Here is a 25,967-nt window from a genome sequence, read left to right on the forward strand (position 1 = left end):
CCTCTATACAGAGAGGGAGAACGAGACGACTGTAAGGCGAACAGAGAGAGAAAAGGCGGCCACGGGCAGCGACGGCGCTCTCGGATTCCTGGGAAAAAGACAACCCCAAAGGGAGACTTCGACGCTCTGCGAAGCGAGAAAACGGAGGCAACGAAAAAGACACGAAAAGAAAGAAGAGAAAGAGAAAGAAGAGAAAGAGATGGAAGAGATGGAAGAGAAAGTTGCAAAGTTGCGCAGGAGAGTGTTTTGAGGATGCTGGGGTCAATCGGCGAGGAGCGTCCGGTGGGGGGTGTCGCCGTCCAGTGGAGAAAAGCTCAAAGTGGAGATGGAAAAAAGTTGGAAATTCGAGTTTCCCCGTTTGCGGCCTCTACGCCGAAGCTGGAAAGGTGGGGCAAACAGTCGCCTTTTCCCGTGAAAGCAGCAAGTGCTAGGGGGGAGAGACAGACGCGGAGGTTCAAGCCGCCTCTTCTTTCACCTTGTGACGAATGAGAAAAAAAGCCAGGGTGCATTTACCTCCGCAAGAGAAACAGTTCCTTTTTCTCCTTCTTCTCTCATCTTGCTCTTTTCTTGGGGCTGCACATATCTACTGTTGCCCCAGAAGGCGAGCGCGCATGCAGTGAGGAAAACTTGCTAGCCTGAAAGTTCGACACAAACGGGAGGTTGGTGTGAGGTTGTCTTTCGCGCCGTCGTTCCGTTCCTTTCCCCCCTCTCGCCCATTCGGTTCTTTTCCGTCTCCTCGCTGTTTCTCTTTTTCTGGTCTCCAGATCTTTTGAACAGCCGTTAGAGCTCTCTTGCCAGGAGGCGGCGAAACCAGGCGGCGCGCCGAGAACTGCGCTCTCTCCGCAGCTGAGAAAAGGTCTAGGACCAGAAAACGGGGGAGGCCACGGCGAAAGGGAGAACAAGAGCTCTCCACAAAGGAAAGAAGACACTCTCGCGGTGGGAATGAGCCACAAAAAGCAAGAAAAAAGGAAGAGGTGACTACGAGGGACGGGGACAGAGGGGGACGGAACCTCTTTTTTCTGCCTCTCTTTCTTTGAACATGCAGTAAGTCCTCTACTGTCTCTGGATATAGCGGAGAGACGCAGGCTTTGTTGGTATCCTCCCTGCAGTGTCTGTCTCCGTTCTTTACAAGGAGACGTCGCGAACGAAAATAGAGAGGACGAGAGAAAGAGAGCAGGGGGCTGGAGATCTAGATTCGCAGTGTCGAGGCCAGAGACATGGCGAACGCCTCTTTGTCTTCTTTGGGGCGTCTGCGTTGTCGAGGTTCAGAGACACTGCAATGAAGGAGAACGAAAGCGGCACTTTTTCTCTTCCGTCCTTCTCAATGGCTCTTCAGAGCTGCTGCGTAGCGCTGTTCTGTCGACGTGTCTTGTCTCGCCTCTCCGCCCTCGCCAACTGCCCTAGTTTCTCTCACGGTTTTCTTTCGAATCCAGCGCAGTCCTAAGGGGTTTTCAGGCGTCTTCGTGCCTTGTTCTTGCGCTTCGGGGCCTTCGCAGATCTCGCTTCTCTACACGGCCAGCGAGGAATCTCTTTTTGCGCCTCTCGAGACTCCTTCCTCTCTGCAACGCAGGCTCTCTCTCGCGCCCCCGGCTTTCCTCGTCTTCAGTGTCCCCGTTGCATTCTCGAAACCTCGTTCGACTCCTTTTCGATATGTTTCTCCCCACGATCTTTTCTCCACTCGCGACCGTTTGCGTTGCCTGTTCACCTGGCCAGCTTTGCCGTCAGGAGACGCCTTTTCCGTGAAAGGAAATCGCTGCTTTCGGCGCGCTTTGCATCCGCCTGGGCCGCAATCGCTTTCGCTCAGTCGTTGGTCTTTTCGTTCGTGCAGTGTCAGTTCCTGCTTTGTTGTCCCTTCTCCTCGCTTGGATCCCTGAATCTCAGCCGCTTCGTCCTCGTCTTGAGCGTGTCAGTTTCTTTCCCTCGTTCTCCTCTTCTCCCCTTCTTTTCCGTTGCTACCTTCTTTTCTCTTCCTTCGCTCCTCTCTTTTTCTCGCGTGTTCTCCTTTGTAGAGATTCCAAGAGTCTGTGGACGCGCGGCGATGGTCAGGCCTAAGCATGTCTGGAGGCTCCGGGGAAGCGAACTGAGGAAGCGAATACGGGGAAGAGGGGAAAGAAAGAAAGTTCGGAGACGATGAAGAAGCAGAAAACCCGGCGAGCAGGAGGCAGAGAGCGGACGGCAAAAGACGTGTGAAACAGCGGTCGACGGAGCGGCGTGAAGCGAGACATTTTCGCGTTCTCCCCTCTTCCGGACGCACAAGGCAGAGAGGGAGAGACGAGGCGTCGAGGACGGAAGAGAGGAAGAGAGAGGCGAACCCCTTTTCTCCGGCAGGCGTGTCAGGAGACCCAGAGAAAGGACTCAGGACAGACACTGCCAGTGAAGAGACACCCGGGCACCTCGACGCCTGATTCTCAGCTCGCACGCAGAGGCGGCTGATTCTCTTCTTTTTCTTCTCTTTTTCTTCTGTCTCTCGCCTCTGTCTCCGCGTCGTTCCCCCTCGGGCTTCCCGTCGTTCGCCGTCTTCCTCGTCTCCATCTCCACATTCTCCGTCCCGTTCGAGTTGACAAGATGTCTCTTTCGCTGCCGACGAGTCCGTCGGCTGGGGGTCGCGTTCGTCGCGGGCGGTTTACGTCCGCGGAGAAGGCGAAGATTCTTCAGACTCTGGAGGAGTACGCCGGCGTCTGGGGCTACGGGTCGGTGAAGGAGGCGGTGATTGACTTGTGTGAGCCTGCGCGGCGCGACGCGTCCAAGACGGCGATGGCGAAGAGAGACCGTTTCGCGACTCTCGCGCGGTGCCTGCCGGATCGGCCGCCGTCCTCAGTCTACCTCTTTGTGAGGCGCACGCTGTGTGTGGCGTTGCAGGTGAAGAAGAAGGGAGTTTGGAGCAGCGAAGAAATCAAGACGCTGATCGAGCTCGAGAAGGAGCTGCGCGTCACGCATCCCGGAGACCGCTTCGCGCGGATCGCCGAGACCCTGAACCGCACGGCGTGCTGCGTGTACGACAAGTGGAAGGAGTTGCAGCCGCGGCTCCTCGCCGTCGAGGCGGAGACGAAGCTGCGCGAACAAGCCGAGAAGCGCCCAGACGCCGAGGGCGAGCGAGAGACCGAGGAGACGCGTCACTCGACCGAGACGAGGCCGCGGGCTGCTGGCGAAGAAGGCGGCAAAGGCGACGGAGGCGCGGAGACGCGACAGCCTGGCGAGAAAGCCGAGGGCCGGGGGCGAGAAGCCCGGAGAGAAGAAATGGTGCAGTACCAGGCGCTTCTCGACTCTGCTGCGCCGTTGCCGGCAACGACGCTCGTGCTCTATCGGCGCCCGACGTGCATTCCTTCCTCCGACCTCACCGCGCTCTGGCTGAAGGTCCAGGAAGTCTCCAGCGAGCGGCTGCCTGCATGCGGCGTGAAATGGCGGCACCTTCAGTCGCACTTCTACCCGCAGTCGACCGCCTCCCACCTGCGGCTCCAGTACACCTTCAACATCGTCCCGGTCGAACTCGCGAGAAGAATGGGAGTGCCGTCGGCGCTCCCGGTGCTCCTGCGGCGCGCCGTCCGGTCGATGTACCGGCGGCTGAAGCGGGAGACCGCGCGCGCACACGGCCGCGAGCGCGAGCGCCAGGCGGAGGACGAAGAAGCTGTCGCAAACAAAGCGGCGCGTCTCGGGCTCGAGACAGCCGAGAGCGTCGAAGGCGCGGAGGACGCAAAGCGCGAGGCGACCCTTTGCATGCAGGCGGAAGAGAGCCTGAGTGGGTTCACGGACGTGGCCTGTCTCGACATCGCCCCGTACTGCCCGCCGGCGCTCCTCACTTGGGCGTTTCGGAACACCGTCCGCTCTCTATGCCCGCCGAAAGAGCTGGCGAAGCGCGAGCGCAGGGAGAGTAAGGCGGCGGAGCGCAAGGGCCCAGACGCACACAGCGAGACGGAGACGGGGGGACCACCCAAAGGCGATAACGGAGGCGCGACTGCCGGCGAGGCCGGAGGCGCGACGGAAGGCGAGAGCAGCGAGGAGGACCGGAAAGGGAGTGGAAAGCGGCTGAAGGACTACTCCGCATTTCGCCGTTTGAAATACGTGCCGGGGCAGCGTCTCTCCCTCGCGCAGCAGACGCGGCTCCTCGCATGCCATCTGAAGATGCTCGGGAAACGCGTCAGCAAGAAACGGGACGAGTATCTGTTTCTAAGAGGCGCCTTGGCCTGCGAAGACTTTGCTGTCGCGGTGAGGCGCGCGATTCGGCGCAGAGGAGCCTCAGGGGAGGTGGGGCGCGACGAGGGCGACGAGGGCGGGCCAGACGAGCGCCGGACGGGGAAGGCGAGCGCCGCGAGGCGGAACAAGAGGCGCCTGCGCGAATCGGACAGAAAGAAACTCAAAAAGAGCCGAAGGGAAAGAGAAGAAGGCGAGGGAGAAAGGACGGAAGGCGGCGAGACAGAAGGCGAGGGAGAAAGGACGGAAGGCGGCGAGACAGAAGGCGAGGGAGAAAGGACGGAAGGCGGCGAGACAGAAGGCGAGGGAGAAAGGACGGAAGGCGGCGAGACAGAAGGCGGCGAGACAGAAGGCGAGATGACCGATGGGGTTTCGGGGTTCGCGTCGTCCTCGGAGAGTGAAGAGGAAGAGACGGAGGAAGACTGGAGATGTGAATCCGAGGAGAGGGAGAAAGAGAGACACATGGGAGAAGAAGAAAAGCAGCGAAAGTGGCGAGAGGAGGCTCGACAGCTGGGGCGTCGGGGCGTTCTAGCGCTGATCCGGAAGAAAGGGAGCAAGGAACTGAAGAGACTGAAGACTTACAATCAGCGTTTCTTCACGTTTGGGAAGAAAGAACCGTGCAGCTACGCACTGCCACCCGGAGGACGAGAACAGTTAGATTCTGCGTTTTCGTCGCTCTCGATGGAGCCGAGCAGCTTGTCTCTCTGTCCCTCTGCGGCTCGTCCGTCGTCCCCTGCGTATCCAGTCGGGCAGCCCAGGCAGAGCGGCCGAAGGCGAGAGCGCGGACGAGAAGGCAGAGAGGGAGAGAGTGCGGAGACACACGCGCAAAGACTCGCCATCTGCGACGGAACGACGGACGCGAGAGAGCCGAGCCCGCGAGGGGAAGAGGCAGAGGAAGCAAGAAAGTCAACGGAAGCGAAACCCGCTGAGGGACAGCGAAGGGAAGGAAAGGTCAACGGAGGAGAACCAGAAGGAAAGGAAGAACAAGAAGGCGACGAAGAGGAAGAAAGAGATGAAGGAAGAGAAGAGGGAGGAGATGAAGGAAGAGAAGAGGGAGGAGAGAGAGAAGAAGGCGATGAAGGCAGCGAAGAAGAGAGAGAAGGAGATGAAGGTAGAGGAGGGAGAGAAGACAGAGGAGCAGAGAGGGAAGGAGAGAAGGGGGGTGCTGGAGAAGAGAGGAAGAAGCGAGGCAGTGCCCGATTTTCTGATGCGCGCGATGGCAAGGAAGAAGAGGCAGACGGCGAGCCGGCGAGAAGAGAAGACACGGAAGGCGGAGAGTCGGAGTGTGGGAAGAGGAAAGTGGAACACGCAGAGAAGGGACAAGAAGGGGAAATCCACCTGACAACGCCGCTTAGGAAACGAAGGCGGAGGGGCGATGCAGCGGCGGGAGAGAGGGAGAGTCAGGAGCCCGTGCGAGGCGGAGCAGAGAGGGAGGCGGAAATTCTTGGGGGGGTTGGAGAAGGAGAATCCGACGAAACAGCGGGAGGCGAGCCGTGCGACACAGGGCGAGGCACGAACAAGGAACCGAGAAAAGATCTTCCGCGTTCTCCGTCGATTTCGGACACACGGACGGAAGAGCCGGAAGACAGCGGAGCGACGGGCAGCGGTGAGGAAGGCGAGACGGGAGGAGAAGGAAAGAGGGGACAGGGAGATAAACCAGATGCGGAGGAAGAAAGAGAAGATGACGACCGTGAGCGAGAGGTGCCAGGTTGGCAAGACGAAGAAGGCGCACTGAGACTCACGATCTCTGACGAAGAAGATGAGGAAGACGAAAGACAAGAGGAAGGCGTACCAGAGGCGGAAGAAGGAGAGGAGGAAGAGGCCGCGGAGAAAGACACACGAGAAGGAAGAAAGAAGCGTGGAGGGGAGCCAGGGGGGGAGAATGGGACGGAGGAAGAGGCCGCGGAGAAAGACACACGAGAAGGAAGAAAGAAGCGTGGAGGGGAGCCAGGGGGGGAGAATGGGACGGAGGAAGAGGCCGCGGAGAAAGACACACGAGAAGGAAGAAAGAAGCGTGGAGGGGAGCCAGGGGGGGAGAATGGGACGGAGGAAGAGGCCGCGGAGAAAGACACACGAGAAGGAAGAAAGAAGCGTGGAGGGGAGCCAGGGCGGGAGAATGGGACGGAGGAAGAGACGCAGGAAGACCACGAAGGCGACGACAGAAAGGCTGGCGGGGCAGGAGACAGCCTGAAACAGCAGAGAGCGGAGAAGGAAGAGGAGAGGAGACAACAGAACGAACATGAGGAGGGGGAGAGTCGAGGGGGGCCGAACGAGAAGCGGCGAAACGAAGCGAAGGACAAAAAGAGGAAGAAGACCCGGGAACATCGGGTCTCAAGCGAGACGAGACACTGCTTCGGAGAGATAGAAGGCGGCAGGTCGGAACGCGATGGAGACGCGCATGCGGAGAGCGCTCGAACTGCGGAAGAGGACGAGCAAGAAGAGGGGGAGCAAGAAGACGGCGCGGGTGGTCATCGCGAGGAAGAAGACGGGGGAACGACAAAAGGCGGGCGAGCCGAAGAAGATAGGAGCGCCGACGTCGGAAGGCCACGGGAAGGCGAACTGCGTTTGAAGAAAAAGAACAAGAAGAAGAAGAGGGAGAAGCTTTCCTGTGAGGAAGCTCAGCTACCTGAAAGTCCGTCTGTTGCCGGAGTGTTTGAAGCAGAAAATGCGCTTGCCAGTCATCGACACGACGGGGCCGGAGATCTGCCTGGGGAGAAGAAAACGACGGTTGGCGACAGCGCGGTGTGTATGGCGTTTGTGTCGCGCGATCGAGACAGAGAAGAGGCAGAAGGGAACGCAGGAGGCGAGTCGGAGAACAGGCGCGTGGAAGTCGGGGAAACAAGGAAAGTCGAAGAGAAAGAGGTGAAGAAGAAGAAAAAAAAGAAGAAACGGAGTGTCGGGTCTTCCGAAGATCGAGCTTGTGGACATTCCGTATCCGCGTGCGTCGACGGCGAAGCGGGGAAGCAAGAAGGGAGACGAGACGAAGGAGCAAGGAGGGAAGAGAACCCCGACCGAGTGCAAGTGACTGTGGACAAAGTCGCGACGCAGCTGTTGGCTTCTGCGGAAGAAAGCGCATGGAGGGATGCTCCGAACCGAGCAGAGGAGAAGGAAGAAAGCGAACGGACCCTCCCGGACGGAGGAGACAGGCAAGCAGCTGGCGTAACCGACGCGGCGCGCGTGAAGAAGAAGAAACGGAAAGAGAAGTGTTTTGTTGACGACAAAGACTGCACCAAAGATTCGCTCGTGCCGACTCCGCTTCCCCCCGAGCGTGGGGAAAGTTTCGAGGCCCAAAGCGAGAGTCAGGAGCAAAGGGTGGAACGAGCTAGAGAGCCGCAGGTTTCCGTGAAGAAAAAGAAGAAAAAGAAGAAGAAAGACGCGAACGAGCAGGCGTCTTGGGAAAGAAGTGAAGAATGTGCTGAGCCGCAGAGGCGTGTCTCTGTGGGGGACCACGGTGAGATCGACGAGAGCACCAGATTGAAGGGACGAGAAGAAGGACAAGAGCAAGAAGAGAGAGAGGGACAGGCGGACGGAGGAGCTACGCTGCGTGTCCAAACAGAGAAAAGAAAGAAGGTGCACTTCTCTGACGAGGACGTTGGGCGGAACGGGCTCGAGGGCGAAGTCTCTGTTTCTCGTGGGGACTCGATGAGTCCCTCCAGAGACGGCGCGTTGCCTCTGAGGGTTACGCCAGGCCGCCCTGTCTTCGAGCCCAACACAGAAAATCCAGACGACGCACGTGGCGGGGGGCAGCAAGAGTGTGTCTCTTCGGTCGCAGATGCCTGCGCGGCGGAAGCCAAGAAGAAAAAGAAGAAAAAGGAAGCCGAAAGCGGGGAGAGGAGCGAGGAAGGAGACACTGAAGAACATTTGAATGGGAAGAAAGAACCTAGGAAACACAAATTGCGAAAAGGCGACAGGAAACACAGGGACTACGACTCACACAAGAAGGGAGACCGGACGGGTAGCAGAGAAGACAAGACTGCAGCGGAAGACAGCGGAGAAACGTGAACACGCGACTCAGCTAATGCCTTCAAAAAGGGAAAGCAAAACACAGCCAAGATGCAAAGAAAGCGGAGGAACCGAGACCGATGCAAGCTCGTTTTTTCCCAACAGTTTTTATGTGCGATCCTATCCTTACAACTCTACATACATTTAGGTCTACACACCCGTTCCTATATATATATATATATATATATATGTACATATATGTATATGTATATATATATATATATATATATATGGGTGTACGTTTGAATAAGTGTGCATATATCGATAGGGAGCTGTATACGCCTAGAGCCGGTTCCAGCGTGGGCGTTTCTTGCGTTCGGCGAGCCGAGGCGTCGGGCTCTTTTCAGTCTACGTGAGCGCCGACCTCTGCTGTGTATTTTGTTGGCGAGTGCGTCATTTGGGCATGCACTGCATTTTGTCTTGTCGGGGTGCATGCGAGAAGCCCTCGGGAGGGACGGACGTTCTGAGAACGCGACTCAAAGTCGGTCCAGTTACTCCAGATTCGACGCATTCACGGAAGGAACGGATGTATGAGCCGGTGGCGAGAGGCCGAAACACAGCGCCGTAGGTTTCAGACATGTCACACGAGAACAGAGACTGTGGAAAGCAACTCTTTGGACCTAGAAGAAGGCAGAGAAATGCAACGGCTCGTTGTCTCTGAGCGTCTCTGCTTCGCGTTTTCAACAAGATATGCGGACGTTCTGTGGAGCAAGCCCGAATTTCACGCTGTCTGTTCCCCGTGATCTGGAAAACCCAAAGCGTCGGTTTCCTCTTGATGTCACTTTCGGATTTCTTTGTTCCCCTGTTTCCTTGCCTTCACATCTTGGCCCTCTGCTCAGTGTGCGGGCACCGGGATGCTTTGAAAGAACTGAGGAATGTGCAGCAGCCACAGGGGCGTCTCGAAAACACAAACGAGAAGAATAGCTGTACTCTGACTTCACACCTCCGTTTCAGAGCCTGTTTCGCTTCTGACGCCACTTTATTTCAACTCCCACTAGGAAAGGAAAGCTTCGTTTTCAAAGAGAAGGCTGTCCGACAAAACATGCAACCACCCGGGGATGGCTGCTCCCGAACATCCTCTGTGTCCTTGGGTCTCTTTCGGTCTCTGTCCCTTCCTTTTTTCTGTATTTCTGTCGGTTTTAAGCAGTCTTAGTTTCTCTATGCTTTTGTGGTGTTCCAGTTTCGTGGAGTGTCTGGGAACGCTCCCGGTGTTCTTTAACAGAGGAAAACGTCTCTCAAGCACACACTACCCACTGTCGGCCGCCTGCAAGTTTGTCGCTCGTTCGTTTTTCCGTGTCACTGACAAAGACATTTTCGGCACCTGGCTCTCGCTCTGCAGACCGGCTCGTCCCTCTCGGGTCTTGCCCGAAAAGAAGATCTCTCGTTCCGCAAATGAACAGCGTTTCGGGGCGAGAACGGGTTTTCTCGCCGTCGCCAGTGAGCGCGCCTGCAAACGGCAAAGGGTGTTTTTGCCTGAGAAGGATCTCTCCGCGAGAGTAGAGAGCCAGGAGGTGTTGAAACGCCTTGGCAGCGGTCGAGGGCCGGACCCGACCTTGAGGCACCACCTCGTGGAAGGTGAGTCTGGAAACGATGTTTTGTTTGTCGACGGCATCCAAACCCCCGTCGTCCTCTCCGCTCTCTTGCTTGCTTTCTTTCGACGCCGCTCTCGCGTCTCCATCTTGCCACCAGGACGCCGACCCGTGCGGGGCCGCCTGATCCGAGTCAGGCAACAGAGAGCGATGGCCCTCACCGTCTCTTGGCTTCGAGTCAGAGTGCGACAGCAGCACTCGCCGTCGCAAAAGCGCGTACAGAAAGCTACGAAACCCTGTGCGCGTCGTGGTGTCTCTTTGCCCGCCTTCTTGCCACATGCCCTCGCCTGAGCCGTCTCGGGTACTTCCGGACGAAACCGGCAGGGAGGAAGACACAAAAGACGAGAGCGTGACACTGGAGCCGCTGGTTTGCCAGGTGTCGCGACTCAAGCGGTCGTTGCCCCGTGCGGGATTCTGTTTCTCGAGGTCGCTCGAAAACCCACGGGTAGCACCTTGGCCCGTTCTATCACCGCCCGGATGCGACAGCGAGCTGAGACCTCGGCTGAGCCTCGGGGACAAATGCGGAGTGTCGGTTTCCTCTCGACCCTCTTCAGAGCGCCGAGCTCCGCGACCCAGAGAGACACTCGACACGTCCTTGCGCAGGCCGTCTTGCTCGCCTGCGTCGCCGACGGCACTTCTGTCCACAAAGTCGCCGTCGAAAAACAAATCGTCGGAAACGCGGTCCGACTCGCTCGCCCCAGACGACGAGGCAACAGAGGGGTTTTCCGCACACGCGCTCGGCCCCGCGTAAAGGCACTGGCGGAGCAACTGCGAAGAATCTCGCGGTTTCCCCTGCCTCGAACGCATCTCGTGCGGCGTGTACGCTCCCTGCGTTAAGCTGCTGCTATCAAAGAGCCCGCGGAGAATTTCGACGTACTCGCTGCTATCAATCCCGTCGGTGGACACAGCCTGGGTTCCGTTCTCGCGATCGGAAGAGCCCAGACCCCGGTCGGCGGCTTCTCTGGAGCCAGGCAGGGTTCCCAGGCGGGCCAGAAGTCCTGTGGAGGATGCTGCGCTTTTTTGCGCAGGTTTTCGTGCATCTGAGCGAAGCTCGAGAAAACTGTCTTCGCCTGCGGCGCCGAGGTCATCGGTTCCTGGAGCACTCGCGGGGTGGTTTTCCGCCGCCGCGTGTTCAGGTTCGGCCGCAAACGATCGAAAAAAGTGTGGACCATCGCGGTGCTTGAGAAACCCTGGAAACGCTGTTCGCGACGCTTCTTCCCAAGAGCAACGCCACTGGTGTGCAGCGACAGCGGCGGCAGGCGCGAAAGCGTTGCAGGGAAAGGCCGAGGGTATGGAGGCGTTTGGAGCCTGTTCTCGACGATGCGCGGCGGAGAACAGACGGTCGCCATCCGACGCCAGCAGGTGAGAATCTCTCGCTGGCGCAAGAGTGCATAGCAGCCTGGCTCGAGACGCAACAGCCTTCTCGGGGCGCGATGCCGCAAGGTCCGTGTGGAGCGCCAGCAAAGAGAGCACCGGATCGCACTGGAGCTGCAGGCAAAGCGAGAACGAGAAAGCCGAATACACCGCGCGGAAAACCGCCTCTTCGTTCAAGAGACAGAAACGCCAAGGCAAGAGGCAAACCCGCACACGAAGCACAGGCGGTGGGGTCTCGGTGACTGACTTGAGCAGGGAAGGGGAACTTGGCACAAAACAGGGGCAAACGTACGACGGGCATGAACTGGGAAGAGACACGGAGGCAGAAAAACGCAGCGGAAACCGGGGAATCTCTGTCCCTTCCGAAGGGCAGACAAACACTAGAGGGCTGCCGAGCGTTTCGTGTCTTCGCGCCCCCTTTTTATCCCTCTTTTTCTTGTTCTCGAGGTTCGCTGGCTGTAAGCCCCATAACGGACGGGAGCGATGCGCGAGATTCAAGGACCAGTCAAAAGCGTAGGCAGATCTGTGTTTGCAGGTTTGAACACACACTGCTGTGGCTACTGACACTGCTCGCCTGATTCGAGTTCCTTCTCTGGCCTATTTGTCTTCTGAGAAACGGTGTGCCTCACCAGGCCGACCGACGGAGACAACAGATGAAATCGAGCATCCCAGAGAGTCAGCGACTGGGAACGGTGAATCTGTGCCTCCTGGGACGCGATTTGACTCCAGAACTGCTTCCACTGCATCTGTTTTTCGGAAAGCGATAACGAGGGGGAGAGAAGAGGAGGAATTCCCGGAGTGGCGAAGGCGACACGATCCCAGAGAACCTTCCGGCCAGCCTAGAGAGAACCGAGCGGGGGCCGCGAAAAGAGAAGACAGGAGAGAAAGAGCGAATATGCCAAAGCAGAAAGCATGGGAAAACGAGAAAGACAACCCGAGTCCTGTGACTTCTAGGCTGTCTGAAGCGTGTGTGTGTTCTACAGAACGGGTACGAGCGCTTGAAACACTCTGCGCGTTTGGGACAACACACATCCCCATCCTGCACAGACTGTCAGCGGAACTGAGGCTGCCTCGATATGCACGGCACTTGCAGACACACGGTGAAGCACACAGACTAAATTTCGCGGGCTCCTGACCTTTCCCGTTTCGTGGTTCAAAGCGTCGGATCCTGTTCCCTCTCCGCGGACACGCGTCTCTCGCGAGTGAGGCCGTTTTCGGTTTTGTTCAGCCGTTGGGTCTTCTCTGAGCGGCGAATCCTCCAGAGAAAACGAAGGCAATGCGAGTCGGCGCGCGGCTGTTCCTTCCTCGAGACCTCTCGCCGGGAACGCCGAGTTTTTCTCTTCCGCTGGGCCATTCGCGAAAGAAGGCATGTGCATCTCAGGCGGTTCCGTCCACTCCCCAGCATCGACAATTCCGTCTCCGGCGAAGGAGGCCGTGTCAATTTCGACTTCTCCCCAGCGGCTGAGGTGCGATCCGTCGAGCGCAAACGCGCGGTGCGAGACCTCCCTCGCCACTTCCTCTCGATATCTTGCATCCTCCCCTGCTTGCGCCTTCCCTTCCGCTGCGTCTTTGTCCCTGCCAGCCCACTTCAAATCGAAAAGGTATCCGTCTCGCGCGTCGTCGCGGAAACCTTCGTCATCTCCCGGGCCGTGTGACGTGGTAGTTTGAAGACGGCCGAGTTTCGAGGGCGACACCGGAAGCGTCAGCGACAGGGGCCGCTCGCGCACCCCGCGGAGTTTTTCAAGCCGGTACCGGTCGGGTTCGCGTCCAGGCTCCAGGTTTGAGACGCTACTGACGCCTTCGCCGGCTTTCCCTGTCTGGGGGTCGTGGCACGGAACTTCTCGGTACCCCGTCCACCTGGCGCTGAAGAAAGGGCTTTCGTCGGAAAAAGAGGTGTCGAGGAGAGTGCGTTCGTCATCCGGAAACAAAAGCCCGGAGGGGAGCTGCAGAGAGGCGCCGTACGGCCCTGATGCGTGCTTCTGGTCTTCCATCTTCCGGAGTTCCTTTTCCAGGAAAGAGCCGTCGGCGGCATCGCGAGCGTCACGCTGCTCCCGCAGCCGCTCCATGATCTGAGAACGGGAGAAGAGACGGAGGAAAATGCAATGTCTACTCCGCGAAAAACGAGCGTGCACAACCCTGACGCAAGCTTGGTAGAGGGAAGCTCCACAGGTTTCTCCAGAAGAACCACATATTCATGTATGCATCCACATAACGGCGAATTCCGTGTGTCCAGTCCTGGACCTCTCCGCAAACGGACACACACATATATCTGGAAAGAGAGGCGGCGAAGGAATCGAACGAGACTCTTTTCGCGACTGCCGGAGAAGCGACGCGAAGACGTTCTTCTTGTATCCGCCCCGATACAAATCAACACACATCCCGCTCAACAGCCACACATGTAACTGGGCAGCGATGCTCTGCGAATGAACGCAACCGGACTCGAGTCGGACTGAGAGTCAGCAAGTCAGCGAACCCGTTTGAGGACGCAGTGTTGCCTACTGCATCGTAGTCGAACTCGTAGTTCGGATATCCGTCGTCTTGGCTGTCGTTGATGTTCAGCGAGTCGCCCAGAGAGTCGAGGATACGCGACCCTTTTTCCTCGATCACGCCTCGGGATTTTCGTTTCCCGGTGGGCTCCTGGTCCTTTTTGTTCAGAAAGGCCAGGAGCGCCTCACGCTCGTCCGTCTCTCTGGTTCGCGCGCGTTTCCGCCGACTCTTTGAGGTCCCCATCTTGTCGTGCTTCCGTCGGTTCTGCGCCTCATCTTCCTCAATCCCCCACAGCCCGCAGTCCACATTCCGGCTATTTGGCAGAAACGCAGAGCCCGGCTTCCCGTCTTCGAAGAAACGAACTTTCTTCAGCGCCTGCCGCTCCAGGCGGAAAACGCGACGCGACAGAAGAGCCGCGTCGTCGCTCAACAGGATCCACTGCTGGAGCAAAACCGTTGCGGCGCCGCGCAAGAGAATCGCCTGCTGGGGCAGAGGCTGAGCCGCTACAAACGAGTGGTAGTTTGCTTTCCCGTGTACCGCGCGCTCGGACAGACACACTGGGGAAGGCCGCGAAGGCGCAGACCGAACACTCTTCCGCGTAAAGGTCGGGCACGGAAACAACAGGAGTAGCGTCGGCAGAAGGTCCAAACGCCGCAACTCGCCTTCTGTTATCACCTGAGGAAACGGAACAGAGAGAAAAGGCGCCGACGACTGTCGCCGATGATGCAGGCCGCGTTTGCAGAAAACCGCCTGTACGCACCATATATATTTACATATCTATATATAGATATATAGATATATAGATATATAGATAGATAGATAGATAGATAGATAGATAGATAGATAGATAGATAGATAGATAGATATGGAAGTGCATGGGGTGGTTCTCCGATGACAATTCCGGAGTACGAGGCATGCCGTTCTTTGAAATGTAAAAATACACGCGAATTCGGAGTGGCGTGGACTTGAGTTTCTGTCGTCGGGAAATTGCCCTCTGCCACTTTCCGGGGTGCTCGTTCTTGTGTGTATACGCTTGTCTGAGATATTCCGAGCGTCCTTGTCGTAACCAACTAGACAATACGCATATACACCCGTATAAAACGGGAGTGACAACCGGAGATGCATATGCAAATACATATATATATATATATATATATATGAGAGAAAGCGGCAGCAACTGCTACCCTCGGGAGATGAGTCTTGTATGTACACACAGAAGGGACGAGGTAGACCTTTCTCACTTTGGCCACTTGCGTCGTGGTCCGGTTTCTTGCAGCCTCTTCATCGCCCCCCGGTTGCTCGTAGGTTCGCAGAGGCAAACTGATCACGCCGGCCGCCAGGAACTTTTTGAAGATCACTGAGGCACAGATGGAGAGAGAAACCGGAAAACGAGAGAGGAAGACATACCCTAGAGAGGAATGGGCCGAGTTGTTAACAGACGAACGGACGGAAGCAGAGAATCGAATGGACAGCAGCCCACGATTGGACTGAAGAGAGACGAGAGCACGGGCACACACACAGACATTGAGATTTGTGGTAGAACTGAAGGAACTCCCGATGTCATAGTGGAGCTGCCGAACCGCACGTGGTAGTCGAAAGCACGATTGTTTTTCTACCACAAACGCTACTCGAACGAATACTCCAAACCAAAGTGCAGAGCGCCATACTCGTACCACTCCAACCTAAACTATCTTCACTGATCACAAAGGCTGCGTTTCTCTGTGGCAAATAAACATGCACTTCGGTACTGGTTAGTCTCCCTGCATATATACGAGTGCGCATAGGTACATGTATATATATCTATATATGTACTGATGTTACATGTGTATATCGATGTGTTTGAATATTTTCGTGGGTGTTCTGTATAAGACTGTGTATATGTAGAAAGGTTATTTGTCGTTTAGGCTCTAAGCAACCGTAGGCATTTTTGCGCATGATGTACATCTGTACCCTAGACTGGATGCATACATGTCTGTGGATGAGTATAGCTATATTCGCTGCGCAGTTGACAGCTACCTTGATTCTTGAAAGGCGCCAGTGTTGCTGAGTCCTTGTTTTCCACTTGCTCCTCTGTCCCTTCGCGCTTTTTTTCGTACAGAACCAACTGGCTCTCCGAGAGCTCCGCCATCTTTGCCGAACAAAGGTATCGAGATGAAAACAAATTATTCCGTTTTCCTGCCAAGAAGACGCCGGGGCAGCGATGGGCCAACCGGCGAGTACGCCGAACGACCACAGATAAGAATAAATCTATGCGTGGTAAAAAACACAAAACACGTGAAGAGCAGGCCAGGGAATAGGGAAGTGAGAAAGAAGGATTGGCACCTGTTTCTGTAAAAGTGAGGTCAAGTTCGCACGAAGAACACTGCGTTTCGAGTGCTGCGTTGCCTGACGAGTGGATATCCCAGGCCCTTAAAAGAGAAAACGAACAGAGAACTGTTCCGTGGAGGAGACGAGGACGTGCGGCATCTCTCTCAAAGCCGAGAACATGTAGAGGAAGCAGATGAACTGAAAATTTTTGACAAGGCGGCCTGAGAAAGCACAAGACGGGGAAAGATAAGACGGCGAGGCAGGCAGAGCAGGCGGAGCAGTAGACGACCGTGGGGAAACAGCAAGGACACGACTGAGGAGGAAGCGGAAGTGCTGTCTCGCGTTCCACACTGGAGCTTTGGCGACGGCCGAAAGTTTAAGGTGGTAAGCGAGAAAACGAATTTTGAGATCGCAGACCAACGATCCACCTGAGCAGAGCCAGCTTTGACAAGACCGAAGAACGCGAGAAGATGAGCAAAAGCGAGGAGTCTCGTGGTTCGACAGTGAAGCGCGAAGATCACACTGGTACCAGGGCAGCAGCAGTTCTCAAAACCCCACCCTTTCCCCTTGCCTAAAGATTTATGCGTGGTGTGAACTGTGCAGAGGACGGAGCTCAGGACAAGGAAACGCGAGAATCACCTGAACCAAGGCGATTGAGATCAGTTCAAACGGTAAAGCGAATAAACCTGCATCGCGTCACCGGCGTTTGTGGTTTTCTGTTCGTAACTGACAGATGGAACACACGAAATGGAGCGCGTGGGCTCGCAGGCCAACTTTCAAAGACACAGTGCTCTCGAACGAACGGGACGATCAAAACTTCGCCAACCCAAAACGCTCGCGGTTGTGAGGCTATGTTGCCCCGTAGCCCCGCGGGAGTCCAGCAGCTGTCAAAAGGCCAATGCAATGCAAACAGAAGGGAACTTCGCAAGAAAGGCAAAGCAGAGAAGGCGGCGTTCCGTCGGTGCTGAGAGCACTCTCTTGGACGGTCCTTCCTAACAAAAGGTTGCTCAATCTGACAAACAAAGGGGAGAGGAGCAGGGAGAAAAGAACAGAGAGACTGGAGAATCAAACCAAGCGGAAAGCTGGTCAGTTGTTTGTGGATTCTTTCGGAAACGTAGCGCGCAGGAGCAAAAGTCTCTCGTGAACGCTGATTGCGTCGACACGCAAGAACTGACATGCAGTCGAGCCAACTCACATAACTCGACATATCCCGGGGGGGATCTCTCCACTTTTGAAAGGGGAATGAGCGTCTTTGCAGTTTTCTGTTTGAGCGAGACGTCGGACCCGGCATTGGAGTCAACAAACGAAACTCCAAGTGTGCTTGTCTATGCACGCAGTCGACAGAGGCAGCCGAAATAGCGCGGATGTGTTTGGAAACCTTCTGAGGCATTTCGATATCCAGCAAAACGAATACGGCTCCACGACAAATCTCTGAGTTCTTCAGACTGCCGCGAGAGAGGTCAGAGTCTAGTCCGTTCGCAGCAACGACGGCGCTCGAAATGCCCGGCTTTTTGCAGGCTAGCTGTGTTCAGAATGAGCACAACTCGCAAGAACGCGAATCTTGCGGTCTGTCGAGGACCGGTAAACGTCACGTCTTTAAACGGAACGCGAAAGCCACGTGTGCACCGCATTTCCAGGGTTGCCACGACCAATGCGCCTTTCCCTCCCCCAGTGGGGGAGAAGGCAGACAACAGCATTGAAACCCTCAAATCCACGGAAAGGGCAAACGATCGAAAGCTTTCTCCGACGCGTACACTTTCTCGCGCTTGCTTCTGTAGACTCTGGACGTCTCTCGAAGAAACGCTCCTCGGTTCCTCTGTCCTTTCCCTTCGTGTGGCTGCATGTGTAAAAACGGCGCGCCGTTCCTTCACGTCAACTTGCCCCAAGAAGAGCACGGAAAACCGGGTAGGCAAAAGGCTGATTGGGGCTGAGGCGTGTATCCGTTTTGCGCCTCGAGAAAAAGTGTGCCTCAAATCCCTCTCCGCTGACCCTACCCACAAGGGACGTTCGGCGCCGCAGGGTCGGAGCATGTGTTCTTTAGCCGCACAGAGATCTCTACTGAAGGTGTGCACACAAACCTCTACGCCCACATGAGAAAGAAACTCTCCGCCTGAGGCCGTTTGCCTTTTTCTTTCTACTGGGAGGAAACCAAGAGCGTCTCGGAGAGTCACGTTTGGGCTCGACACTGCATGCGGTGTCGTGTCGGCTATATGAATGTGTTTCTCCCTTTCCTCGTCAGCCGAGCCTCCATCCCCTCCTTGTTTCCTGCGGAGCGCTGAGACTAAGAACAGTGCAGAAGTCCTCCCGCATCGCACCGATTTTCAAATTTAAAATACGCGTGACACTCTCTCTCGCACTGCCTCGCTTGCGTACAGGCCCCCGAAGAGCTCGTGGAGTTTTCCTCTCTTCCCTCCCGGTTCGGCCACTATCCTAACCCGAGACGCGCAGTCCACGTCTACACTCCTAGCTGCATCCTGCGCCCTTAACGGCAGCTTTCTGTGCTCTGGGCCAACCGCGAAGTGCGACGATTTCTTGCTCGGTGAAACATCGTGAAGAGGGCAAGAGACGCGGAAAAGCCGAGGAAAGGACTCCAAAGCCTCGACAGGCAAAGACTGAAAAAGAACACTACAAAGAACAGAACGCGCAGTTGGGCGTCTAGGGACGCGTGTCTTCATTGGAGGTTGCTAGGGAAACAGCCGTCACCAAGCGCATGCAACAAAGAAAGCATAACAACTCGCGAAAACACGAGGCTTCTCTTTCTTACCATTTGTGACATAGAAAAACGGCGACCTCGAGAAACGGGAGGAACGGACGGAGGGAACATCGAAAAGAAGAGAATTAGAAAAGTGTCAGAGAAACAGCGACCGATACAGGCCTATCCCCCGGTCTGTGCCTAGACGGCGCATGCACACAAATGCGACGTGTGCGCTTTTCACTCTCTTGTGAAACCGGGTTTTGCTCGCGCGTCCGCCGCCCTCACTTTTCGCTCAAAAGTCCCCGGAAGAAAACCGTAGAAGGGGGCATCCTGCGAGACGAAACGCGTGCACTGTCCCGCCCCAATCCCAGGTGCACAGATGCACAGAAAAAACATGCAGTGTGCATTTTTCTTCGTCACACACACGCACGCACAAAAGACACAACCTCCTCTACGCAGACGCGCCTCGGTAGACGCACGACACCCAGGCTGGAACAAAAACCTCTGTGCACATATATATACCACGTATGCATCAGCATATAAATACACATCTGCATATAGATAGAGATATAGAGATATATGACATAGTATATATGGGGGAACGCCTGCGACTTGTTTCCCTGATGAACGAAAAGTAGAAGATTGTCTTTCTTAAAAAACGCGGAAAAGGAAGACAACGAAGGTGGCCGTGGAGCCACGGAAGGGTGTGGGGAAAGCACACGCACAGTGTCTGTAAGGCTTCTCTGATTAGCATGGATCAAACGGGAAAGCGATTTTCCGAGACTTTCGGCCACTGCAGCAACGTTTGGCTTATGCCGCATCGACAGCCGCGTGCGCCTCTGTTTTCCCATATCCGTTTTTCTCCTCTTTCTCAGGTGTCTCGTCTCTTCGTCCTCTCTTGTCTTCTTCGCGCGATTCTTCGGGAGACAGGCGCCGCGACGGCAAGTCTTCTCGGCCGCTTTCTTCTTTCCGGGAGTCGTCCTTCGGTTTGCCGTGGCAGTGGGACGCGTACTCGCTCTCTCGCCTCTCTCGCGCCTCTCTCTCTTTCTCTTCGTACCTCCGCCTCTTGGTCTCCCTGTCTCGCTCCCCTCCAACTTCCCCCTCTTCCTCGTGGCGCTCGCCACTCCGACTCTGGCGCGAATGCCGGCTTCGCTGTCGCTCTCTCTCGTCTCTTTCCCCCCTCTCTCCCCGCTCTCCTCTCTCGTCCTCGCGTTCGTCTCCACCCCTGTATCGTCTGTGACTCTCGCGACTTCGTTCGGCGTCTCTGTCTCGTCTCTCGTCTCCGTCATCCCTGTATCGTCTGTAGCTCTCGCGACTCCGCTCCGAGCCTCTTCGCGCCTCGTCCTCTCTGTCCCTCCGGTCCCAGGAGCGTCGGTCATCTCTGCCCCGAGAGTCTCCGTAGCCGCGGCGCCTCCCGTCGCTCGGGTAGTCTCGCCCACGGAATCTGCCTTCGCGGTCAAGTTCTCTGTCTCTCTCGCCGTACCGCCCCCGCGAGTGCTCGTCTCCGCCCCGGCGACTGTACGCAGACCTCCCATCCCGTCCATAAGCCGAGGCGAACGGGCGGCTGTGCCCGTCGTAGTATCTGCTGCCACGCTCTCCAGTGCCCAGAGGCTCTCGCCGCCTGCGCTCGTCTTCCTCGTCTCTGCCCCGACCTCGGTAAAAATGCTCCCCGTGGCGACTGGCGTCCTCTTGGAAGGCCCCGCGATCGCGGCTGAGCGGCGAGCGGCCTCGATAGCTCTCGCCTCTTCGGCGCTCGTCGCCGCGCGACCGCTCTGTGCTGTTGACGTTCCCGCTCGACGCGCCTCGCCGGCTTCCGGGCAAACCGCGACTGAGCACTGCCTCTCTCTCCCGTTCGGTCTCCACCAGCTTCGCCAGAGAAGAGCGAATCTTCTCGAAGCCCCGGTGCTGTTTGCCGCTCGCGTGACTCTCGTACCGACACAACGCGTCGCCCGCACTCTGCAACGCCCCGCAAACTGCGCACACCTGCAAGCGGCAAGAAAAACGCAAAAACACAACAAGGTAAAGAAGAAAGAAAAGCCCAGAGAAGAAAAAACTGTCGGCAGAAAAGAAAGAGAGGCAAATGTAGAGCAGAGAAGAAACAAAGGCATATATACGAATGATAAAGACAAAAAGTAGAGAAGAAAACACAAAGGTAGAGAGGACAAAAATGGAAGAAAGGAAAGAAAAAACATTTCGGAAACGACCAGTCGCAAGATCGGCAAGTTAACGGGGCTCCCGGTGCCTGGAGGGGTCTGAAGCCTGTGGATAGACCTTCGCCGAAGAACTGCCTCAACTGTATGGCGAGTTACCAGGAATTACCGAGACAGAACAGACAAAAAACGCCGCGGGAATAACCCACCTCTCCCCATCTACATAGGCGGGCATGGATACACACGCAGAGTTATACTTCGACACCTCTTTGCATTTTTATATTCATTTAACTGCACACGAAATCTCTCTTGTGCATTTGCATATCGTTCGCATGCCACCTCCAAGTGCGAAACAAACACACGCATGTCGAACAAGAGTCATCACGACCGCATGCATATTACATGTCTACATTTATACAGGTCGACGGGATTACTTGGACGCAGGTACTTCTATAATGCATATATATATATACGTAAGCGAATGAGCATTGAAACACGGATACACAAGTGGATACGAAAAGAGTGTGAGACATATGTATATATATATATATATATATATATATATTATATACATATACCGACAGACAGCGGGTGATTTGCACAGAGGGTATGGCGCAAGCACCAAATGGTGAGACAGTTGTTTTCCATGCTTACTCGGAGCTGGCTTTCGCGAATCGTGGCGATGTCTGCATGCGGATTCTTCAAGCGTTGAACTTCGCGTTGCAACAGAGCAACTTCCTCGTTCAGCTTCTCCGCCACATCAATCTCACCCTAAAAAAACACAGAAACACTAACAAGCACATGAGCCAAGTTGCTCAAACCACGATCATGGATTTACAGTCACACTTAGCAGGCCTTTGCAGATCCACAAGTACATATATATATATATATATATATATATACATGTGCTTCTCGAGACACGGAGCAACTCGTTTTTCTCCGTGACGTCAATGTTACAAACTTGTTTTTATGCTGCAAGCGCGGATTGCGCGGCAACCGACCCGTGAAAATACGCAGTTGTCGCTCGTAACTACAGACTTAACTTCTCCGCATGCGCAGAAACGCTGTCAAGCATACACTCAAATCGGATGTACGGGCACACATCTTCTGTTCACACCTAAAACGTGTGTCTAGACAGGCCGTGTGACTGAGAGCACAACTGTCTTCACCAAAGGGCATCTTCGCCATAACTCCCTTTCCCCTCTCACTCTGTACCGACATATCTACGCCTACCTGACGATCTACACCTGCCTCCAAAAACAGATAATCTTAAAATATACATACACGTATTTCTACAGATGCACATGTACAAAAAACTGTATACTACACATGTTAATCTATACGTAGACAAGGGCGCGGGACAATGTGTACGACGTGTATCTACCGAACATTGCATGCGTTTGCAAGATGCACATCTGATTCCTGGCGGGGCTTCCTTCGCTGTGACTGACTGGTTTCTTCTCTGTCTTGAAAATAGAGAAATCCTACCTTCGCTCCCGCTTCATCTTGTTTCTTCAACAGCTCGGAAATCTTAGCATTGACGGCGTTGACCCTGAAAAAACAGAATACAGACGCAACGCATCTCTTTTCTCCCCATGCCAATACACAAACCAAATTATGCGTGCAAACACACACAAACACCAACAGGAACATTTAAAATCAAAATACACATTCTGACATACCTATATATATATACATGTATAAATATACATTCATATGCACATATACATGGATATTTACATATATGCATATATATATATATATACATACATACATACATATACGTCGGGCGCGACACGAGGGAGCCAAAAAAAGCCTAGCACAGGAAGACACAAGCAAAGTACGTGACAATGTGTAATGCGTCACCTCTGCATGCGCCACATCTGTCCCTTCCCTTGCGTGACGTTGTCGGGGCTGCATGCATTCGAGTGTATCTACACCGGGTGCACCCTCGATGCTGCGTTTCCCGAAATGTGACTCCTGTCCGCCGTAGACGAGAACAGAGCGCAGAACCGGAGTCTCTCAGGAAGGGGACCAAAAACGGCATTCACAGACAGACGGTCGAAAAGAGAAACGCGAGAAACGAGGAGGGTGCTATGGCGGGAGGCAAAAGCAAAAACAAAGAGGGCGCTCTCACTTTTCCGCCGTATCCTTGTCGAGCTCGGTAGCGGTGTTGTTGGCGTCGATGCGTTGCTGGACTTTCTTTATGCGACTTTCCATTTGGTCGACTAGCCGCTTCAAAAACTCTGGGCACATTTCACCGGGAAGGAAACACAGAGTGTCCAGAAGAAGCATGCACCGATGAACAAATCGACGTACACATCTACACATATGTAGATACATCTTCTACGTCACCCCTCTGCATGAAGTCCTTTTTGCGGATGCGGGCTTGACGCGTAGTCGCAAGCGTACATACATTTGCATGAATATACGTACGCATTTATTCTCTAACCTAAACCCTACATGTACGCATACATATATATCTATACAGAGAGAGACAGAGAGAAAAACGTGTGGCATGGGCGCACATGCAGAGGACTGTACAGCACCATTCTACGTGCGGGTATCTGTATTCCGAGAACTTTTACTTCTGCTGACTTTCTAAATGGGCATAAACACAGCGACACAGATAGCACGCATGCAAAAAGCAGACAAGCAACGCAGAAGAAAAACCCGATACACACATGCGCATGCCACCCATAAACATAAAATAAGGACCCGATGTACTACCTTTACAAACGGATGCCAATACACAAATATATATACATATATATATGTATGTATATATGAATGTATATGTAGATGTATATCTGTTATGCCGGCGTTTAAAACTATGCACAAATGCAATTCTATGCCTGAGCCACGAAGTGTGAGAGATGAAACGAACCTCCGTCGCCCCCTCGCTTTTCTCCCCTAGCGTTTCAGGCGACCGGCATCTGTCCCTCTCTGTAAAAAGGCCCTTGCAAGCTTCCAAATTTAGAGGAAAGCGTACTCATAAATTCCTGTTCGTACATCGCCTTGTAGTACTCGTGGTTCTCATCCTTCTCGAACGCCTCCTTCAAGTCTGGGCGATGCTCTTTCGGGCACCTGAGAAACAGTGATCTACGCGACACATGCCTCCTATGCTGCTCGCCCGCGTCATACGCCGACTGAAACCTATCTGCATAAATGACTATATATATATATATATATATATACGTAAATCTGTACAAATAAGCCTACACGGATATGGGTATATATATGCATATATAGGCAAAAAAGCACAAATGCGTATGTAACCATACCTGAACGTATGTGTATATCAACACACATACGCATATACACACGAGTACACGTTTATAAAAATTGAATCATATAGATACCTATATCTATATACCTGCATATACACACCAATAGATATATATATGTATGTATTTGTGCATGTGCGTATGAGAGCCGCGCGTGCACACGTACGGTCCTAGGTCGCTGCGAGTGTTGGGGAAGAGCTCGTGCGGGCAGTAGTCGAGCAAGAAGAACTTGCACACCTGTACAAAAGGATTGCAGGAAGTCGCGGAAAATCATAAAAAAGTGAGGCGTTTGTGTCTCGTCCCTGATACGGCTGAAAGACGAAGTCCCCCTAGTTGGCGCGCAGAGACTTCTACGAAAAGCGGGATCCACGACACACGAGCTGATAAACAAGAACAGACACGTGCATACACGCGGCAGTGCGCACTACAAGTGGTTTATGCATGCGTTATATACTTAACTTGGCCTTTCCACATGAAGACACAGAAAAGTTTGATTTGCCTCCAAACAGCCTCTGTTGAAATGTTGGTCTCACCACGACCGATCACCATTTCCAACAAATAACCGATATAACCAGGTCTGCATGTATATCAGCAGATGGATGTACGTCACTGAAAATCTATTTGTACGTATAAATGCATGTGAGATTATATATGCACACACTTGCGGCTATGTATCATGTGCAGATATACATTTGTGTACATATATTTCACGACATATACAGAAAGCGAGATGAGGGATGAAAATTCGTTTCGGTCCCACTGTTCTGTTCGGCGTATGCGAGCCTCCTCACTTCATCGTCTTTGAAAGAATAATCGCCTTTCTTGTTCTTCCCGTACTCGTTGCGGTCACGTCCCATGAGGCAGTCGAGCATCGCTAAAAAAAGACAAGATTTCAGGCATTGTAAGCAAAATGAAAAAACAAAACCAGAAATGCAAGAAGGCTCGCAACATCTCCCTTCTTGCCTTTGCGTAGGGAGTGTGCACGAGGAATCTGCCGCAATGTTCTACACAGTGCAGCACCCGAAACGCATGCGTGCATGCACCAGACTGCACGCACTTTAGCAGGGAAAAAAACGGGGAAAAAGACAGAACGAGGCAAGAGGACCTAACCGACCCACACAGCCCCGGGAAGAGACACTCAACACACAGAGAGATCTACATATCTTACACACAGAAAACCCAAGAAACGCAGAGAGGCCGCAATCTTACGCTCAATATATGTATACATAAGTAGAGAAACATATGCATGCACTCCTCGCAAAATCTACGATCACATAGATTTATGTATGCATAAAGTTATAGATTTACATGTGTATTGATAGCTACAGATATGTGTGTGCACACATACAGATATACATATTTACATATATATACACACATATACGTGTATATATATATATATATGTATACATGTGTGGAGTCGAGTGATTTGGCTCCTTCGATTTAAGAAAGACACCGCGGAACAGGCAGAGTTGCAGAGATGGATGGGACGGGAGATGCCTGAAGTGAGTGCAGAGAGTAGAGGCGAGTTTGGAGGTGTGCGCCACGTGGGGTGTAGGTACGGCTGGCTACTTTTGACCCGCGTGTATGCACAGGTGAGACGCGTGACTCGATCGGGACACTGGACGTTTCTGAGCTCGGGGGGAAAAACAAAGAGGGACAGAGAGGCGAAAAAAACTGCGGGCTCTGAGAAGCGAAATGCTTTTCGGAAGAATCTCCTCAGCTGTGCTGCTCCTCGGCCCAGACAGCCCAGAGAGAGCCGGCGACGTTGTCTCCACGGCACGCGAGAAACGCGACCGTGTCGCCCAGAAACGACGGCCAAAGCAGGAAGAAATACGAACAAACCCACGGGCACTTGAAGAGCGAAAACCACTCAACAGACATGGCA

The 25,967-nt window shown here is 54.3% G+C and overlaps 3 protein-coding genes across 3 annotated transcripts; 1 reads left to right on the plus strand and 2 right to left on the minus strand.

Annotated features, from left to right (window-relative positions):
• Window positions 1–2,565: 2,565 nt before the first annotated feature.
• On the plus strand, window positions 2,566–8,190 carry NCLIV_011850 (conserved hypothetical protein; the record flags this gene model as incomplete). The annotated part of the gene is made up of 2 exons (XM_003880702.1): window positions 2,566–3,294; window positions 3,355–8,190. The coding sequence occupies 2 exons, from the start codon at window positions 2,566–2,568 to the stop codon at window positions 8,188–8,190; spliced, it is 5,565 nt and encodes a 1,854-aa protein (XP_003880751.1).
• Window positions 8,191–9,425: 1,235 nt separating this feature from the next.
• Window positions 9,426–15,768, minus strand: NCLIV_011860 (conserved hypothetical protein; the record flags this gene model as incomplete). Its single annotated transcript, XM_003880703.1, has 6 exons — window positions 9,426–11,267; window positions 11,783–11,992; window positions 12,290–13,222; window positions 13,653–14,315; window positions 14,882–14,997; window positions 15,657–15,768. 6 exons carry the CDS (start codon window positions 15,766–15,768, stop codon window positions 9,426–9,428), a joined length of 3,876 nt encoding a protein of 1,291 aa, XP_003880752.1.
• Window positions 15,769–19,452: 3,684 nt separating this feature from the next.
• Window positions 19,453–24,951, minus strand: NCLIV_011870 (hypothetical protein; the record flags this gene model as incomplete). Its single annotated transcript, XM_003880704.1, has 7 exons — window positions 19,453–20,625; window positions 21,447–21,563; window positions 22,281–22,344; window positions 22,930–23,038; window positions 23,785–23,879; window positions 24,246–24,316; window positions 24,871–24,951. 7 exons carry the CDS (start codon window positions 24,949–24,951, stop codon window positions 19,453–19,455), a joined length of 1,710 nt encoding a protein of 569 aa, XP_003880753.1.
• Between the last annotated feature and the right edge of the window lie 1,016 nt (window positions 24,952–25,967).

The sequence above is a fragment of the Neospora caninum genome, chromosome IV (assembly GCF_000208865.1).
Source record: "Neospora caninum Liverpool complete genome, chromosome IV".
NCBI classification, from domain to species: Eukaryota; Apicomplexa; class Conoidasida; order Eucoccidiorida; family Sarcocystidae; genus Neospora; species Neospora caninum.